Source organism: Simochromis diagramma, unplaced genomic scaffold (assembly GCF_900408965.1).
Source record: "Simochromis diagramma unplaced genomic scaffold, fSimDia1.1 OVJJ01000585.1, whole genome shotgun sequence".
Lineage (NCBI taxonomy): Eukaryota > Metazoa > Chordata > Actinopteri > Cichliformes > Cichlidae > Simochromis > Simochromis diagramma.
This window is the reverse complement of record NW_024387398.1, coordinates 5,922,008-5,940,542: the sequence shown is the minus strand read 5'-3', so window position 1 is coordinate 5,940,542 and position 18,535 is coordinate 5,922,008. Positions and strand designations below refer to the sequence as shown.

The following is an 18,535-nucleotide window of genomic DNA, read 5'->3' as shown; positions in this document are numbered from 1 at the left end:
GACATTAGATAGTCCGGGTGCTTAAATAGTCCAGACCTGTAACACACTGAAAACATTTGATGCATTATGAAGCAGAACGCATGTTGAGCTGAAAATCTATATCAAGTAAGAATGAACAATACAAACCCTCATCAGTTCCCAAACCCTTACATAATCCAGTATTGTTAAAAGAAGAGGTGACACAGGGGTACACAAACTCCTGTCCCAACTATTTTAGGTAGGTTGCTGGAGTCGCATTAAAATTATTTATTTTTTACATGCAGTTGTTTGTTTTTATTTATGATTTACAAAATTTCAGATTTTTTTGGGACATATTTTCAGAACTATAGTAACCATCAGTAACCATTAACTATTCATTCTGTTGTTTAACAACAACCATTATTAAATAAAGACTTGTAACCCAGACATCGATAAATGGATATTGATAGATATGCACAATTAATACATACAATTATAAGAAACGTGCGGTAGACACTGCTGGCCACATTCAAAGCAAAGCATATATCAGGAATAACACATCAGCTAGTCAATTTCTCACCAAGGAAAAAAAAATCCACTCAGGGAATTAAATTTACTTCAGCTGAGATCATTGTGTCACGAACTCGCCTTTTCGCCTTTTGCTGTTCGCTCACCTCCCAGCATGCACAAACCCCCAGCTGGGCACCGGTAACAAGGGCCGTGCCCCCAGAGCTAACACAGACTGGTCAGGGAAAGCGAGGCCTGCAGAGAGTGAATAGAGGTGCTGGGATACCTGGGGTGGCTCGGAGGTTGGGAGTTCTTGGTCAAATTGGCACCCTGTGTCACCTTGTCAACACCTCGCTGCTTTGTGGGCCCGCCACAGAGTGTCCACCAGCCCCTGGAGAAAGCCACCCACTCTAGTGTCCTGCTAGCCCAACCCGTTCGTTAGTCTGTAGCACCGCACGAGATTAGCAACAACACAAAGGTAAAGAAAAAAAAGAACACATGAATTCATTAAACTGTACTAAGCTTGTTCAAATACTGCTGCCTGCTCTTTTTTTCATCACAGATTGTCCACATTATGATCAAATGTAATCATTAAACAATAAGTAGTGAGTGTAATTGGTCATTTATTGCTGCAATAGTAAGTAATTTATCTAATATTTCAAAACAATATGTTAAGCAAAACACTACATTTAGGTTTCCATATAAATCCACTTGTAAGTTATACACAATGGGTTATGTCTCAGTTGATATCAGTGGTTTGACAGCTCACAGTCACACTAATACTCTATGGGTCATGTTGATGCAAAACAGTCACAGAAGTACTGGAGCGAACAATCAACAGTGTCTGAAACAAAATACAAACCATCTATGAGAACAAATTCCCATTTAGGAGCCGTGCACTTTAACCATCTTACCTGCGGGTAAAGCCAAATTTAGAACACATACAATCCTGGAAATGCTGCATGTACCTTAAGAATGAAGGAAAATGCAATTCAACCCGAGAAGCCTGTGTGCAACCTCAGTTCATAATTTTAATATTTAGGTTTTTAAACAACAATAGGCATTAAACAGACCTGGAAGTTTATTTAATACAGTAACTGTCGGATTCACTGGGGCACAACAGAAACCCCAGGAGGCTAACCATGGACCACTACATCACTAGTTTTTGTTCAGCAAAGGATATTTGGTTTGTTTTTGTTTGTTTTTTTATCCAATTTTCTGTTATCTATCTACTATTTAGTCTACAATGAAAAGAACGAAATGCCCCTGAAAGCATTCATTCTGATTATCTTACTCTTTCATTTTAGTGACTACTCATCAATTATATTTGTAACTACAGTGTTTTTATTTCTGTTTGGGAAGATGACCGAAACTATGAAAACAAGAAGAAATTTTTAATAAAGCAAAATTATTCTTTCATTGTGCTCAAAATTAGAAATTTTGAAAGACAGAGAGAGGTAGCAGCAGGAAAGGAAAGAGACAGATATAGGCAGAGAGAGCGAGAGGGAGAGCAAGAGAGCGAGTTGGGAGCTGGGGATGATTTCTCTAGGGATGAGGGGTGTGTGTGTGTGGGGGGGGGGGGGGGGTGCAGGGGTAGGGGGGTGGTGGGTGAGTGAGAGAGAGAGAGATGTGGAGTAGAGAGCAAAGGGAGAATGAGCGAGCCAGCAAGCCAGGGAGGAGGATGAGAGACGGGGGGGAGGAGGAGGGTGGAGAGGGATGGTGGGGAGGAGGGTGGTGGTGGTAGAGGAAAGCGAGGCGAGGCAGAGCTGATTGAGATTCGGGCCTCCAGAGCTGCAGGCTCGCTGCTGCTGCTGCTGGGAGCTCAGGGAGAACACGCTCAGTTATTGGAATTTTTTTTCTAATGAATTAATTCTTCTCATCCAATTTAGGTGAAGATGAAAAGAGAGCAGCGCTGCAAGCATCAAATTTAGCTTTTTGTTGACCGGGCCGGGGCAGTTCTGTTCCCGTTCTGTATGGTTAATATTGGACACTTGTAATATATTAGGGTTTGTTTTTTTGTTTTTTGTTTTTGGGTGGGGGGGGGGGGGGGTGTTGTTGGTGTTATTCTTTTTGAAAAGACTTGTTTACAGAACTGCAGAAAAACATTAAAAGATATTTCCTGTATGTGTTACTGGGATTGTTTACTCATTTACTAATATGATAACACAAAGAGACCCCCTCAACCTACACCCAACCTCCACTCAACCACTAACCACTACATGAATACAAAATTGACTGAAACACTGGGCTCATGTGCCCCCTCGCTACAAACTTAAATGCAGGCAGTCTTGCATGTTAATGTACTCCAACATAACACACAAGCAATTAAACCAGGTTTCTTCATGCAATGTTTATACACTCTACCTATGCAAACATAACTTTTTTTATAGATAGGACTTACAAAATATATATCCTTCTATGTGAAGGATGTGTTTTTTTGCCCCCTTTCTTCCTGCAAAACACTAGTATGCTTAATAACTTGATCCTATCATTAAAGTTTTATTTATAAAATGATGTGCTGTAGATGTGAGCAGCTGTCAGTAGGGCTGGGCGATATGGCCTAAAATTCATATTGCGATATAATTTGAAGCATGTGCGGTAACGATATATATTGCGATATATTATTTTCTTCTGTATAACGTATTTTCCACACTATAAAGCACACTTAAAATCCTTTAATTTTCTCAAAATCTCAAAAACATTTTGGCGTGCAGAAATCTGTAAAAAATGTTTTAGTACAACTTTGGTAAGCCGCACTGCTTGATGGATTGTCAGAGCATTACGGCTGCCATAGTGACGAGCTTTGCGGAGTAATCTGGGTCCAAAAAGGTCCCAAAGTCAAACAAACACTGAGAGTTAAGAACGGTCTAAATTCTTTAATTTTTAATAAAATCATCAGTGTTGCTGCTTTACCAGGTGTAACAATTACGTTTAACATCCAGGCATCCATGAAAACAGAAGTTATTAAATTTAACAGAGTTAGAAGTTAGCAGGAAGTTAGCTCGCTAGTTTCCACCTAAACATGACATACCATGTTCTGACTGAGAGATTTTTGAAACTAAGTAAAACGTACAGCTCTGCTACCACTTCCAACATAAATGAAGACAGAAAACTAAACAGCAGTGGCGTTTGCAGGGTTACTGAAGTTGGACTACCTGGTATATAATGTTTTGCTACGTGATTGCTAGCAACACAGCTATGTTAGCATAACATTAGCATAGTGAAGCTGGAGGATGAACGCCAACTTTTTTCCACTCGATAAAAGTTAATGTGAGGGATTCTGGTGGTCAGGGACAAATGCAATCGCATAGCAGGATGCTATACACGGGGCAAACGTCAGTCAGGAGAACAACTGAGATCATTCATCCACAACACAAGGTTAGTTATTAATATACTGCAACATAGAGCAGCTGCGAGAGAATTCAACATTAATGTATCAATGTTACGGAAGTGAAGGAAGCGCAGTTTTTGGCTTTCCCCATATTTCAAAAGTGCTTCATCTCTTTGCTATAATCTGCATAATTTGCAGATGATAATTGTTGTAGCCACTGTGATGCTTTCGACCAAAACAGGCGCAGCTTGATGACATCATCAAGCGGTATAGTCAAAATCTCTATTGTTGACCAAATTTATATCGTTTCTATCATATATCGTTTCTATCGCCCACCCCTAGCTGTCAGCAATGAGACTATCCACGTTTTTTTAAATTATTGCTTTTTATGGCGCAGTGGCTGCTGGTTTACTTTACTTGAGGTATATGTTGAAGCGCAGGTAGAGCCAGTACTGGTGGGACTGCGATGGCCTCAGTGAAACAAGTGTAATCAAAAAATGAGGCATGCCTTGGTTACATCAAACTACATCTGCCAGCGACACCCCACAAGAGTCTTTCTGCAGGATGGTGGAGTGATGTGAAAGTCAAGTGAATTCTGATTTGTCAGTTCACAGTGAGGTCGCACTGCAAAAAAAGAAAAAAGAAAGATTGTATCTGATTTGGATGCGTACAGACTGTGGGGTTGCAGCAATCTTGTCAGTTCACTGCAAACCGCACAGTGCAACATGGATCTACTCGTGCAGGACGTCAAGTTTGATGTATGCAGACTCTATGATGATAATAAGTACTGAATGATAGCCAGCACGCGCATCTGTTATTTCTTGGCTATTTGTTTCCAGGCTACATCCTTATTGTTGCAGTCACGATAACAGCTGGAGAACACATCATACAAACAAGGCTGCTGCTGCCACAACTCAACTAGAGTTTCTTCTTTGTTCGAGTCCAAACATTTTATTTTCTCCATTTTACTGCCATTTATTTAATATGGGTTTGTTCTGTTTTTTTTTTTCCTTTCTTTTTTTCTTCCCAAGTGCCTTGGGAAGTTGGCCAGTGCATCATATCCATATCGTACTAGATTCTTCCTGGTTGGTTAGTAGACGCAGGACTTGGCAGCAGTCACACTATGAGGTGTTCATTTCTGGCACTGTCAGAGTTTAGGATTTTTTTAGTCACAAGACTGTTAAAACAGCCAACTTTGAACTTCTTTCTCTCCGTGATGCAGGAGCATTGCTTTGGAGACACTACCAAAGATAAAATTATGATTCTTTCACATCCATCAGCTTTTGACTGAGCCAGCCCAAAATTGTAGTGTACACCTGGCTTAAGGATTGCATATGAAAGTGGGCCAAATCAAAACATCACTGTCATTGTGTTATTTGCACTGTCAGGAAAAACAGATCTGAGTCAAAATGAGCCAAAAAAAACAGCTTTTAGGCCACAACTGTCAGCAATCTGAATATAGACCAAGATATGTCTGATGGCTTATTGGAAAAATACATTATTTATCCAATCCCATGTGATTTGGGGCTGCTAGCTAACCACCTGTTTGTTAGTGAAGAACCCCAGTAGTTCAGTGATATGAAAATCTGTATATTTGCTAATGTTCAATAATTTCTCTTTACAAGTGAGAAAGGGAAGGTGGAAGTGGATGTTAGTAAAACTAAAAGCAGTTCAATCAACTTAAAAAAAATGTTTTTAACAGAGCATTCAATGTTATTAAATGTTTTTGTATAAACAATATCATAATGTAGAATCATAAATGTGATCATATTAGTTTATTCCTGACTCTCAGTCAACTTTCAGAGAGCCCTGGCAAATTATCTTGCTCAATCAAACTGACAGGATACTATCAAAGCAGTTTCTATAGGTTATACATTTATGCAAAAGTTGAAACTACTTGAAATTGAAATGACATAATACTATTATATGTCACTTAGCATTAAAGAAAATCCATGTCAAACTATTTGAAGGGTTTTCTCAATTCAACTTAACAGCTAAATGCAAAACATCAAAAGATAAATCAATGCCTTATTATTAGGAAAAAATTACCCAAAGCCAATAAAGTCTGTGAAATTGTGAAGTCTACTTGTTCTTAAAGCTAAAAGAAATCTATGCCCATTGGCAGATTATGTTTATTTCTTTTTAGAAAATAATTTGCTTAATTCACCCTTTAGCCTAACAGCCTCTGGCAGATCACAAAGCTTAATTTTGCGCTCTGCACAATACACACACTGACACACACACCCACGAGTGAGTGTATGCTGTCAAGTCCTGAAAACAAGAGGGCGTATAGCTGTTTAATGTCAGAACAATCCGGTCTGGTGCTTCAGCTCAGGGTTCATGGTACAGGGAACATGGAATCCCTTTAGCTCGGCTGCTCTGCGCTGACAAGCTATCTGGCCTCAGATTCATTTAGACAGTCAGCAGAAGAACACTAAGAGTCAGCGAGCCATCTGGATCAGACTGTGGTGAAGCAGATATTCACTCCAGCTCACAAGGGATTTCTCTCCCACAAGACAAAAGCAGATGAGCTCATCTTTAGTGCTTTCAGGAGACCTTGGTGTCAGGTTGGGATTATTTCACCTGTGCAATTTGTGTTTCCTGTTACTGCGAACTAAACTTTACTCTTCAAAAGTCTTATTCATGTCCCCCTAGCAATATCTTCGGAGCATCTGGAGGATTAGGAATCCAGCATTAATATGAGCAATACCAGTAGATTTTGAGGTCTGGAAGAAGTGAAAAGAGTAAATATGAGCATATTTGATATTTAGCTTGGAGATATCTGGCCTAAGAAAATTCATGTAAGGTGCATGTTTAGACAGGTATAAAATAGGTCATATTATTAAAGCTGCACTTTTGAGTAATGAAATTGTAAGATTTAATATTCACATTTAAACACATATCCACTACAACAGGACACAACTGCAGGATTCCTCTAAAAAATTAAAGAAAAAGAAAAAAAGCTACGAATCGACTGACTGATAGTGAAAATAATTTGCTGACTCACTCAGACTGGCCCTTGGTGCGGCTCTGCTCACCCACCATCTAAAAAAAGCTGTTTTAATTCGTCTCCTTTTAAGGGCACCTTTCTTTTAGACCAAATTTCCTCAGTTGCACCTCACAAGCAAAACATATGAACAGCAGATATGTCTGCCTGAGATGACCACATTAGGATATCCACTTTTCTAGTCAATGTATGAAAACAAGAGTAGAAAAAAACTGTTGATATCTTTAGAGTATTGGAGTGTTTAGAGCAGTTTCTACCTCACAGAATTGATGGTACCTGCAAATATAATTACTTCATGACTTGACACTTTTATCATGTTGAATTTGGGCATCAACCATTCTGCCAGTTGCCATATGACAGAAAATAAGGACAAGCATATTAAGTTACTTCAATTTCAAGTTACTGTAACTAAAATGTCACACAATCTTTAATATTTTTCCCACAGATATCAGAGATGAACACTTGAAATCTATGCAAACTAAGTGGATAACCCATAAATTCATCATATAATTAATTCCACAGCATAAACAGTAAAGCCCCCAGATGTGACTTCAAAACCCATGTACAACATGAAAGTGGATAAAGGGGGAAAAAAAGACTCAAAGGGTGTAAATGAATTTGATCTTTAACCAGTTAAGTGGCTCGCCTGGGCCATTATCATAGCCTGTGATCAATTATTCATGTTGGGAGAAGCTCAGGGGTCAGGTGTTACCTTTGTAAACATTGGCTTCCCGTGCTGGGTGACCATGGTGCACTGATCACAGTCCAGGGTAATGCAGGAGTTGTGGAACGACTCCTTGGAGTGTTTAAGGATGTAGTGGAGCTCAGTGACCCCTCCCTCAAAGACTGTGCTGAAATAACGGGGGATCAACGTCCGGCCGATTGCTGCGAGGAAACAAAAGAGAGGACAGAGCTGAAAAATACAGTCAGAGCCCAAATATGAAATGCCGAGTGGTGGAGATAGGGAAAAATATACGGCTATTACTGTAGACTATAATGCTATTGCTACCATCACTCTGTCTATACTTGCAACTGCATAATTTATAGACTCCTACTCTTATACTGTATGCAGCATATAATGTACAGGCTATACATTATATGACTTTTCTGCTGCTAGTTTCAATGTATATGCATTATACAACAGCTTCTGTATAGATACTACCAGAGCCACTCCATTTTCTAAAAAGGGATAATTAGCTTGTTTGTTTCTTGCCATGAGGTAGATGAGAAGATTGATGCTACTCTTAAGTCTGTCAGTTACTGAGCTGGAGCGGTGAGACAATTAGCTTAACTTAGCATAAATACTTGAACCAGCAGGAAGCAAGAATCCTGGCTGTGTGCAAAGTTCAAAAGCTCTTAAACCACAAATTAGGTTACCGTTTTATCTACACACTTGTGTTTGCATACAGATTAAACAAATCAGATACAGTCTATCAATTAATAAACTTTAGATGGGCATTAAGCGTTGGTTTTGGGGACATCTTTGCTTTTACTTTGGCAGAAAAACTGGGGATGGAGGCAAGAAATGTAGGAGAGAGTGCAGGAAAAGAACATGCAGCACATGGTGCCAGACTGACAGTCAAACTGGATCCAGTGCTCAGAGCATATGGAGGGTTGCTGTATGCACCCCAACCACTCGGCATTCGGGTCACTCCACCAGGCCCTATGTTCGAACTTTGAACAGAGCCAGCTTGGATGGTTTGCTTTTCTGCAAACCTCACAATAAGGTAATCTAATCAACTCCTGGCTGAACACATGTACAGCGGTATCAATTTTCTTAACTCATTTTCAGAGAGAAAGTGGGAAAACTGACAACTGTTCTTTTAATTTGATGACTATGAGCATGAATTCCTTCAAAACCATTTTATAATTTCACAAAAGAATGCAAACCTCTGGGATATCACATGCGTAAACCCAAGCAATCACCCAAAACCTTTGCTTTGTTGCTTTGTTTTAATTAGATACTATCTGATATCACCGCTCTGAATACTATAAATACTCATACACCAGCAAAGAAGGTGTGATCAGACTGTGAGATAACTTTACTTATTAACAATACGAGTGTATTTTTGTGGGACCAAGCTACTAAAGATATATGTTTGTACTTATTTAAAGATAAATATAAGGTACAGATAGAAGACACTGGTTGCATTACTTGTTACTGGGCTGAAATGTGATAAAGAAATTTTCTTTATCACAAAGTTCTGTGCAAAACTACGGACAAGCTTACAGCTTCCATAGGAATTGGTAGCAGACAGGTGCTGCTGGTCAACACGATTAATTGATTATCAGGAATTGTGACCAGCTCTGTAAAAGCAGAACTATCCCAAACCTTCTCGGATTACTTTTGTCTTTGATAAGAAGAAAGAATTTACTTATATTATATATTTAAAATTCTTATTGGTTGATGGTTTGGTGTTATTTGTCTTATCTAGTTCATAATTTTTTTTTCCAAAATTATACTTTCTGTCTTTTGACACAAAAAGGAAATAGGTTCATTAAACATGCACTAAAAATGCATCCAAACAGAGCATGCATTCGTTTATATGCAGTCTCGCTGTAGCTGAACGGCACTTGAACAATAATCCTACACAAATGATTTTCAATATTTTAGCAGTTCTGTAGTGTATGCACTCTTAAATATATGCTATTGAAAATCAGCTAGGAATCGAGATAGGACATATAGTATATAGTTTAACACAAATTATTGATTGTCCTGAGATGTAACGATTCACTGCTTCTGGACTGGACAGACTTCTATTCTCTTTCGAAGCAATATCAGAATCCTTCACTCCTCGATGGAGTCTGATTGATTGATCGACTCTGATCTTTCCTTTAAGCAATTGTCAAATAAATCTTCCAGTGCATTGTGGTCAGTTCAATACTTCCAGCAATCCGAACACTGAAGACTATCTTCAAACAGCAGACAACACCATAAATTTTCAGTACACCTCTTCCGAGTACAGCACTTTATATAATACACTGAGTTTTGAATATTCCTCATATGAGTGATACTGCTCAAGAGTTTCACAGACTTTTCAGAATAATAAGCTTCCATGACTTAGTTTGGTATTAAACTGAATTATTAAGATGGACAACTTCTGCGGTGCAAACTTTCCACAGAAGCCTAAAGAGACAATGAACAGGCTGCATGATGAAAACTGGAGGAGGAGTCACGGAGGGAGAAAGTGTCTTCAGTGTTTTATAGCCCTCAGGCTTTGTCTGGTTTCTATCTCCTCTGTGTTAGCTGGCTTCAAGGAGAAGACTGGATAATACAGTGCATGAGGCTTACATTTCCCATTGCATTACACATGCACTGTGAAAACATGCAAGATACAGATTCTTCAATACTTGGATGAATTTTATAGTTTGGAATCATGCAATGAAAAGCAATTACTTCTATATTTTAACTCTTGATTGTGGAAATATTACCTATAATTTGTTAATTGCATAATCTTAGTTTATTTGAATGTAATAAAATTTAATTTCACAGGAGCATCTTTGGCAAAACAAACCATTCTTATCAGAAACACATTCACACCAAAACTTCTGCAGCTTAGACTTTCTTTTGTCTCAGAACTTCTACCTCTGCAACATCAGGAAAAATCCCACTCCACCTCCCCACTAAGAACCTAAAATCCTGCTACAGGTCCGTTTCCATCAAAATGCACTGCAATAAGTCAGGGTTTAAAAAAATGGGTTCTCCTTCTCGTATCAGTGTTTAATAATTATGAGAAAGCCTTGACTCAACATTCAAAACAATCTTCACAATTTCACCAATTCAAAATCTCCATTTCAAAAATGGCAAACTCAAAGGCATCAATTTTAACGTCACAGAAAATCAAAGTAGTTAATATTTACAATTTGACAAAGTAGAGCAACTTAATAATGTGGGAATTCTAAATCAAAACTAAAAAAGATTAATTAAAATTTTTGTTGATCCAGTAATCTTTAATAAACTAGTCTTTTACTTCTAAGAAAAGCACAATTACAGTCACAATTTCTTAGAATGGATACTTTGCAGGACGTGGAAAAACAGCTTTATTTTAGCACTTGGAAGAAATAATCTCAGTAAAAAAAGAGATATTAATAAATGGAATTTACTTTAAAAAAAATAAAGCAAGACTGTCTTTAGTGGACAACTTGATATGCAGATCAGATATTCTGTATACCACCAGCAAAGAACAGCTGCATCTAACAGCCTTTACTTTCACTTGGGATAAAAATTACAGCCTCGTCTTGTAACTGCAGAGCTCAATATTGCAGTTTCAGTTACTTCTTGAGCAGCTGTGTAGACGCAATCTGCTGAACGACTCACACCATCTTCAAAACCACATCTTGGCAACACATTCCCTCTTAAAGAGCCTGCTTTTCTTTCTCTTATTTTTCTAGTTATAGATTTTCTGTTGAACACTGCTACTTAGTTTCAGCACTGCCCTCCTTCAAACTTATGTACACATACACACCTGAGAGCAGCTCTGCAACCACTGGCTTCATCCAAACATCGCCATGCAGTTCCACTTGAGCAACTTGACTTGCTCAAGGGCACAGCCAGTAGTTACTGGAGGGGAAAGTGATTCTCATCCACTCAAATGCACAGGGAATCTGAACCAGCAACCAGTCCTGAACTAACAACTGCACTTGAGGTGCTTTGTCCAAATATTCATGTCCCTTTTGGATTTTCTTTTCCTTAATATTTTTGTGAATTTTTCTTCATGTGCCACTTGTACTTGTACAAAACAGCCCTGATAGAAAAAATTACACATGCTAGTAAGACAATAAAACAATATCCCAGAGATCCAGTTTGTATGACATACTTTAAATATGCTTTTAAATGTTTTAATATCAGCCACGTTAACTTCCATCAGACTTTCAACAAATAAGATAACATTTACTAAAAGCAGCTGCAGATGTTGTGCTTGCTAAATGTTCAAATATAGAAAAAAACACCAACAAAAGAAATTATGAAAAATACATTACTGGTTTCTAACTTGAGAATTTGTCAGAGGATATTATTTCCACTGTAGTTTTTGTGGCAATAATCACCAGATTAACAGTAGAAATATTACTTACAATCTGCAAGTAATCTAATCTGCCCCAGCAACATCTTGCTAAATGGTGCTGCACTTTATTCAGCTAAATTTGAAACAACTTCCACTTCCACAGCTTCACTGGACGACTATTGTTATTTTGCTGGAGCCTTCTGTACTTGCATCCCGCTGCGTCATTGGAATGGCCTCATTGAAATGAATGATGAGGCTATGTTGTTTAAAGTAGGACTGTATGTTGGCCCGAATGCTGCCTAAATTAGTGATTCCCAACCAGGAGTACTTGTACCCAGGGGACCACTTTTGGAGTTACCAGGGGGTACATGGAAAGATTGCAGTGAAGGGAGGCTAATTTGAAAAAATGAGCATGATTTGGTTGTGGAAAAATACACCCACATATTGTATTGGCGTTCAAGAGGATGCAGAGGATGCAGCGAGGCTGATCTTAAGTGAGATTACTATAACAAGTCCTAATAAAGTACCAACTGTTAATGTATTTTCCAAAAGCAGGGAGAAGTCCACTCTTTCTAGCTTACAGTAATGGATAAATGACTGAAACATCCAACTTCTGGCACTCCTAAATTGTAGTTTTGAGATGGGCATGTCATATATAACTTCTAGATGTAAATCTGTGCAAATAAGCACCTGCATTTAAGGGTGCATGGGTTCTTCTGATGAGATATGTTAGATTAAAAAAATAACTAAATCAGACCTTAATGCATAAATCCATACTCTTTTATTTTGTTTTTGTTTTCTTTCTAGCATCATTGGTTTCAGCTCTCTAATCCTGGGAAGTGTTAGTGACCTGCTCTACCAGCTAAGCTATGCAGGACTGTTAAATAACAAAAAAATCCAAAACACACATAAATCCTGACTTTGGGATTATAAAAAGCAGGCATGTTGGGATTTTCTTCAGCCTCTCGTTCCTTGCCTAGTGGAACAAGTCTCTCTGTTCCTCCGCATTTTCCTGCCCGTCAAATCTCCATCATTAGAACACTGGAGGAAAAAAAAAAAAATCGGGACAGCCACATTATCCAGCAGCACATGGCCTCTGATTTCAAGCAGAAATAATCCATCTTAGAGTCAACACTCTGTTGGCTAGAATTATGCTCTTTCTCCCCTTCCCCCAGGGCGGGTGGGTGGTCAGGAGGAGGTGGGGGTGTGGGGGAGGAGGAGGGGAGGTGAAGCCTGGGAATAAAACTTCATTTAGAAGTGAAATGTCCCTAAAGACAGTGGCTCAAGAGGCTCTTGAGGTCAGACCTGGATGGTGGAGTCTAAAACGAGAGACGGAGAAAGAGAGGGCGATGGGGATGATGTCGGCGGTTGGGTGTGTGTGTGTGGGTGGGGGGGTGCAGAAGGGGGGAGGAGACAGGGGGAGGGTGTACCCGTGACTGGCATGTTTTTCAAATTCGATAAAGTCAGGCATGACTAAATAACACATAAAATGTTTGGCATCGTGAGCAGTGGCTGAGGGAAGAGGAGGGAGGGAGAGCGAGCTGCTGGGTCCGCTCGGCGTGGATGACTGTGTAAATGATGCTCTCTCGCTCTCTCTCTTTCTATCACTCGCACTGCACCCTCTCTCACTTCTCTCTCTCTCCCTGTATCTCGCTCGCTCCCTCGCTCGGTCTCTACCGCGGTTGAAAAACAAAGTACGTCTAGGAGTGGAGCTGACTGCTAATGCGGAGGAGCTCTGAGGAGACGAGGGGGAGAAGGGTAGAGGGGGTGTGGAGGGTGGGGGTGGGAGGGGTGCGTTGGGTAGAAGGATTGGGACAGAAAATGAGCAAGGGATGAAAGAGAGAGAGAGACAGAGAGAGAGAGAGAGCGAGAGGGAGAAGAAACTAGGAGGGAAGATGAAAAAATAAGTGCTTGTCAATGAGGAAAAGAAGACCCACTGAGGGGTAATAGGAAGGATAGGCAGCAAGACAGGGTGAGACAGAGAAATAGAGGGAGACAGAGGGCTGGGGGAGTTGGGGGGTGCGGGGGTGCTCAGGTGATACGCAGATCTGCTTCTTGCACACCCCACCAAACCATGCAGGAGTTTTGGTTGCGTCTTCTCAACCAAAACTGTCCTAATAAAAACCAGCGTGCATAGCCTGGAGTGACAGAGTGATAGATAAGCATGTAATGGTAGCCATGCTAGCAAGTCTTGGATCATTTCAAGCACAACAGTCTTGTGTTTCTCCTCAGACAGGTTCTAGACTGAGGCTCAAATATTTTCTAGCCTCCCTTACTCAATATTTACATTGTAGGCAAACACTTTAGCCGAGCTGCTGTACGTCAACAGGCCTAATTGTTGAGCTTGAGGGTGCTTTCAAGGACATCGTAAAAGGACATGTCAGGTGAATCCTTTTTGTAGTTTACAGAGTTTCCTTTAATTTACTATGTTTTTATGTACTTGTGTTGTTCTCCATCTCAAACACAAGTTTGGTAACAGGCATGAAATCAGATATAATGTTCATTTATGCCTTTTTACTCACTTTTTTTTCATTAAGTAATCAAACATCTAGCTGCTCTCCACCACTGTCCCTGTGTAGTCCTGCTACATTTGGAAGTTCCATTCTGACTACTTGTATATGCAGATTTGTGATTTCACTCTAAACCTCAAATGTGCACATAGAGCAAACACTGAATTCTGCATCAAACGGATCAAACTTCAATGTCCTCTTCAATGGCTACGACCGCAGTGGTGAAGCCCGAAATTTAGGTGTAAGACGAGTTCTAGAAAACTATGTGACAGAGCAGGGCGATATGACCAAAAATATTTATCACGATATACATTTGAAAATTTGCGATAACGATATAACTGACGATATAATTGACACTAAACAAAATACTCCACAACTTTATTAGTGCAAAAAACAAAACAAAACATCAATGTATTTTCACTTAAACAAGCAGCTGTTTTTTATGTGCATTAAAGTTATATAAAAATGTAACAGTGCAAATGCAAATTCCTCGCTGACAGTTTAACCAAAAGGCATTTCCAGTGGAAATTGGCCGACATATCCTCAGCATAACCATGTATAACATCCACAAAACTTAAAAAGAGGTTATACACACACAATACGGTAATATTATGTTGAAGCACAGTACGTATCACTCCGCGAGGCTCCTGCCTAATATAGCCGTAATGCTCCGACAATCCATCAAGCAGTGCGGGTTCATAGTTTAGCAAAGTCGTACTAAAACATTTGACAGATTTTCGAGTGCCGTGTACATAAAATCGTTTCAAGGTCAGTAAACACAACCAGAATTCATACATAAGGCACACGGGATTATAAGGGGCACTGTCGATTTTCAGAAAAATCAAAGGATTGATTTAAAGTGTGCCGTATTTTCCAAAAAACACGGTAATAACAACGGCCCACTAGCATGCTCTACCAAAAATAGTGCTTTGTTGTGTATCTGACGGACGAAAGCTAAATCAGTTCCACACCACTGAAGTTGCAGCATTTTTACAAACCAATTCTAGTTCATCTGTTTCTTTCACCCTTCTCATTCTCCGTCGCCGCCATGCTTTTTCCGCCATGTGCGTATGCGTGTTTTACGCATATTTTATCGTGATATTTCATTTTCTTATCGTTGCCCAACATTATAACGGTATTACCGTGAACGGTATGATATGGCTCAGCCCTACTATGTGAGCACTGAAAATTCATACATCAGGGGGAATGAATTCTAGGTTAGGACAAAACAGGACAACCAATGAGCAATCTAAGCATAGCAGAGAGACTGGTGCAGCAATTCACAACGAGATGACCTTGAAGAGGAGACTGGTCAAATAAGCAGGTTCCTTTTTTTTTTAGTATTTTAGTATTTTACTGCATATCAAATATATATTCAATAAATATCCAACAAACTATAAACTGCCAGAATTTTCTTGGATTTTCATAGACTGTTACTTTAAAGACACCACCGTGAGCTTTGAGATATTTTGATTGACATTTTTAACTTTTTAATAAAAAATTAAAAAAGAGAACTATTATATAGCATACTAGGTATAGCATCACCACAGTTCAAGGCAATCTCTTTATCCAACACTCTTACATTATGTAAAGTTACAAAAGAAACAACATTCAAATTTGAATTAAATATATATAAGAAAAAAATCTTTGAGAAACTGGACCCCGTAAATGTTTGTTTGTTTCACGTAATAAACACAAAAGGTCACAGCTGAAGAATCTGCACGAGCTTTGCTAAAACACAACCTGTAGAGGAGAAATTCATAAATAAAAAAAACATTAAGAAAAGAAAAACAATTAAAATATGTTAGTCAGAGGATGAAGGGGAAAGCCCACGGGGACACGAATGTTAAAACTGTGAGCTCCAACATTCACTACTAGCCTCGTGTTCTAACCCCCTGTTGAAAACTCTAATATTTATCTTTTAACAGGCAGTTGCCAACAGAGCACAAGCTTTACAAACTTCAAATAACCGCAAAAAACAAGAAAAACTTTCATGGAGCCCAGATGAGATGAAATACATTTGCCAATCTTATTTATTTTCCCTTCCTCTTCACCTCTCCTTCTCTATTTCTCTCTCGTCTTCTCCTTCATGTGTTTTCTTTTTCCTGCACTGTGCTGATTGGCCCGTCTTCAGTCGCAGGGCACTCCAGAGATACAGATTAGCTGGCGCTTGTTTGGGCGAACACGAAAAGCAGCATATGTCTCTCAAGTAATGTGTACCCAAACATGCAATTTACAAATAATTAACGTGGTGTTAATTAGTCACATTAATTCATGCCACTTTGTTGGGATTGTTTCCCCCCGTTGGTCCCCAGGACTCCTGCCAGCACCATCAGCCAGCGAGCGCGAGTTCTCTGCTCCAAAGCGAGAGTGGGGCGTCAGAAGAAAGATCCACTGGCTCGAGTACACACACCGGCAAACGCATTCACACATAAACAGCACAAGAGGGCACCTGCACATTCAGAATCACACTCAACAATGAATAAAACTGTGACAAATTAAAAGAAACCAGCGAGGGGAACTGGTGACTTGGTTCTGCTGTAAGGGGCACTTTTTTTAAGTTGATTTGGATCTACTTAGAGGGAAGGCTAACTGAAAATCACACCGAGCTGTTGGCACAAAGGGCTCACTGAATAAGTATGAAAATGATGTGAATCATATACTAAAGCTTTCACAATCATCAGACCTCAACCAAACCTAACACCTGTGGTAGATTTTGGCCCACTGTGTTAAAGAGGGCTCTCCACCACTATCATCGACACATCTTTTGCAAGCTCTTGTTCTGGGGTACCTTTAATTTGTTAGTTGTCAAATTTTGCAAACTAATATTCATCCTTTTTTAAGAGACATGTGCTGACTAATGAACCCACACAATGTGTGTTTTCTAAAATTTTATAATATATATATATATATATATATATATATATATATATATATATATATATATATATATATATATATATATATTGTTATATACATATATTTCTATATATTTCCTAATTCTATATAATTCCTAATTGCTGCTTGAGAAAGCATTTCCAGCAGAGGGAAGGTGTACATATGACTGACTAGAAATTGTGTTTGTGTTAATGGTTAGTGACAGAGCACATCATCCACTGCAACAGTGTGGCTCAGCAATGTGTTTTTAACAGTTTTTGGACAACACTCTGGCTCTGTGGCACAGACAAATGAGATAGATCAGGCTTTGGACACTGATGATATTTGCTATTATAGGTTTTCTTTTTGTGAGAGTTGTTGACAAATGAATCAAGAGTATCTATACCCTTTAAAATCTTTTAAGGCCAGGATTTTAAGACAATTTCCAATTCAGCAGTTTCAGCACAGACAGCAAAACGATTTTGGTTTTTTTTTTTTGATAGATTGCTGTGTCAAAAAATCTCTTTTTATTAAGTAATTGCATTTTGAGATCGTGACCTAAATAAATCTGACACCGTGGAATTATTTTAACATAGAAAAGTCAAACTAGAGCCTGAATGTGGTTGTGTGAACTTTTACTACATTTTTTTGTTATTTTACTCAATTTAAGTTGATCTTTAAACAAAAGAACAGAGTTCTCGCGTGCCCTTTGTTCCATCTCTGAGAAATAAAAAGTATCACATCTTGCAGAAAACTCCTTTTTGTATGAAATTTTACATGTTTAATTAATTAGGACAACATACACCTAACATCCATCTATTGTAAGTCACTTAAAGCTGGAATCAGCACCATGTAAAATGTTAAATATTAAATCAATAAAATTAAATCAAGCTAACAGATAGAGGTCTGTGTGTGAGATGGGAAAGAGCAAATATTGTCAAGTTTGAGTCAAAGCAGCCCCAGAATTTCATGCAGAACCAATCAACAAGTATCAATCCCATTTTTTCATCAAGTTGAGAGTAAAATGCTGGAACCGTGGTGGGCTGAAATAGTAATAACTACAAAAGAGAATGCGACAGACTGTCACTAAACACCCATCATGTGGCAGCGAAACACAAGAGGAGTTCTCCTCTAAAAAAAAAAGTCATTACCTGGATGTCATTACCTAAAGTTCATTGTTCACTATCTGCAAAATACAGACAATCTACTGTTTTAGAGTGTGATCATTCATAGGATTTGAGCTACTTCTAACCTTTGAAAAGTACAATCATTTTGTGTCTAATTTTGCGCTATCAATCATTTTTGCCAGAGGGGATGTCACTTTTTTTTTTAGCAGGATTAT

General features: G+C 38.8%; 1 protein-coding gene across 4 annotated transcripts in view; it reads right to left on the bottom strand.

Annotated features, from left to right (window-relative positions):
- ldb2a (LIM domain binding 2a) overlaps positions 1-18,535 on the bottom strand; it is a 102,897-nt gene that overhangs the window by 30,813 nt on the left and 53,549 nt on the right. For all 4 annotated transcript variants that reach the window (XM_040010339.1, XM_040010340.1, XM_040010337.1 and 1 more), the window contains exon 3: positions 7,516-7,688. In XM_040010339.1, the coding sequence (XP_039866273.1) occupies positions 7,516-7,688 (173 nt within the window). The remainder of the gene's footprint in view (positions 1-7,515; positions 7,689-18,535) is intronic.